The 2,472-nt window shown below is 37.2% G+C and overlaps 1 protein-coding gene across 1 annotated transcript; it reads left to right on the top strand.

Annotated features, from left to right (window-relative positions):
• Positions 1-753: 753 nt before the first annotated feature.
• On the top strand, positions 754-2,263 carry LOC138772720 (uncharacterized). Its single transcript, XM_069953323.1, has 5 exons — positions 754-960; positions 1,064-1,105; positions 1,220-1,280; positions 1,449-1,528; positions 1,805-2,263. The coding sequence occupies exons 1-5, from the start codon at positions 777-779 to the stop codon at positions 2,167-2,169; spliced, it is 732 nt and encodes a 243-aa protein (XP_069809424.1). The 5' UTR covers positions 754-776; the 3' UTR covers positions 2,170-2,263.
• The last annotated feature ends 209 nt before the right edge of the window (positions 2,264-2,472 follow it).

Here is a 2,472-nt window from a genome sequence, read left to right as displayed (position 1 = left end):
TCAAAAGAATTTGATAAAAAAAGAATTGACTTTGGGCAACTGATGTAACACTAATAATACACAGAGAGGGATGGCCGCCTCACACCCAGACTGGCCCAAAGTGGTGCTGGCTGTAAAAATTGGAATTAAAGTGGGCAGACTGACATTTTTAAAAAATAAATGTATATATATATATACATATATATACATTTATGTATATATGGATATATATATATATATATATATATATATATATATATATATATATGAAAATATTGGACTTGCAGTTCCTGTGCTGCACTGTGCTGTAATTTACATGTCGACTATGTTGAGATTTTACTAACTGAATGTTACATAGGTTATTTATTTACAGGACATCCTGGGACTTGTAGTACCTCCTCATGTAGGTTATTCAGGGTTTTGTAGTACTTCTATAATGCATTTATTAACTGGACCATCTATGTTTTTTTCTTCTTCACACTTTTTTTTTTCTTCACATGCTATACTGGATATATAATCTAGTACAAAACTGTATAGACAAAAAAACAGTTATAAAATATATATATATATATATATATATATATATATATATGAATTGTTGTAAAGTACTTTTATTTATTTATTTTTACTTTAGCTTCTTTTTGGAGCCTATGTATATTCGGTGCCCTTTATTTTTATTTATTTATCCATCATACTGCTCAGTAAACAATCTCCTCCCTACATACAGTGCTCATCCCTCACTCCATGTTACTATGACAACACTGCTGACACAACTTCACAGTTAGCTCAGATGCCTGATGACATCACAATGGAATAAGAAAGGGTCTATGACATCACACTGCTATATGACAGGTTCCAGGATGCACTGGGGTTACTCTGCAGTTGGCAGTTGGAGAGTGAGGATGTCTCTGCAGAGAGTCCTGGTGATGGTATCACTATTTACATTGTGCTTTGGAAAAGGGGAAGTCACAGAGTCATCTGGTAATGGCCTCATATTGGAGGAACTTTATTTTTCTAAATGGACACTAAATCTATGTAGCTGGGAAATGTATATAACATCTGTAATATTTTCCTTTCTTGACAGTGATCGGGGATCCTGGGATAGGGAACAACGGAGGCCATATCAGTGAGTAGTTACTTTCACAATGATATATATATATATATATATATATATATATATATATATAATCATAATAGTAATAAATAACACATAATAATCCCTGTCTTTGTTTATCACCAGGCGGAGGTCTCATCGGTGGGATTATAGGACTGGTCCTGGCTTTTCTGGTCATCATTTCCTGGTAAGTTCCTGCTGGTTATATTCTTTGATGGTTATAGACGGCTCTGAGGTTATGGGATCTCTACTACATAGCCGTACATGAAGCCTTGAGGAGGGATGAGAAAGGAAACATTTAGGCAGTTTGGCAATTCCAGCTTAATATATCTAAGGATTTTATTTTCTTTCACAGCATCATTTATTGGTGTCGGCGCCGCCGCCGTCAGAGGCCACAGGAGGCGCATTTAGAAGAAGTGTTGGTCCGTAAACCAGGTAATAATAATCATTATATCATAAAGGGGGAGGGTGTCCGAAGATCTAGGTTCTGAATGGTGGCCATACACTTGTATTATAGGCAATTGTATAGCTGTCATTTACCTCATATACTGTTATTTTTGGAATTGGTCTTGGAATTGGATAATGGATGGGTCCCTACTTTCACCCTTTGAATCTGTTAGTAGAATACTGGGTGCTGTTTATGGCGGGCTGTATTCTGTCTATGGAGCATCTGGTATAGCTGATTCTCATGTCTTCTCTTTTACCTTCCAGACTTACCTGGTGAGGAGAAACATGTCAGAGACCAGAAACAAGAAACAATACCGGCCGCAGTCCTTGCAGTATTGGAAAAGAGAACAGAGGAGACAGTGAGGCGCATAGAAAAAATGGCAAAAAACCTGTTTATTGATGTTCACAGAAGACTAAGGGATCCTGTGGCAATAGGCCTTTCTGAGAAAAAGAAAGAGGTGGCAAGAAAAAAAGGTTTCTGGAGATTTGGCTCCCTGCTCAAAAAAAGAAAAGAAAAGTCCCGGACCAGAAGTCATCTTATAAGAGAAAGGAGGAGAGATAAAATAAGGAAAAAACAAGAAAAAAGACGAAAGATCTGCAGGAGGACATCATGGCTGTGCTGCCGATAGGATAAGGATAAACGCCGGCTGTGGACCAACCTTATGTCTGATACATGTACCATCAAATATACATTATACCATCAAATAAACATCATACAATCCTGATGACTTATTTTCATTTCTTCTCTAGTCACACTCTTTGGATTAGATCACTGTGACTCCTGCATGTATTAATGTTGTACTATTGTCTTAAGTAGTGATCGAGCATGCTCGTCCGAGCTTGGTACTCGATTGAGAATTAGGGTTCTCGCGATACTTGAGAAAATCTCATCATCCGTTTCCTGTAAGTTTGGGTGCTATTTCTCAGCCAAT

This window comes from Dendropsophus ebraccatus, chromosome 14 (genome assembly GCF_027789765.1).
Source record: "Dendropsophus ebraccatus isolate aDenEbr1 chromosome 14, aDenEbr1.pat, whole genome shotgun sequence".
NCBI classification, from domain to species: domain Eukaryota; kingdom Metazoa; phylum Chordata; class Amphibia; order Anura; family Hylidae; genus Dendropsophus; species Dendropsophus ebraccatus.
Note: the sequence above shows the minus strand (reverse complement) of the source record. Positions and strands in the feature narration are given on the sequence as shown.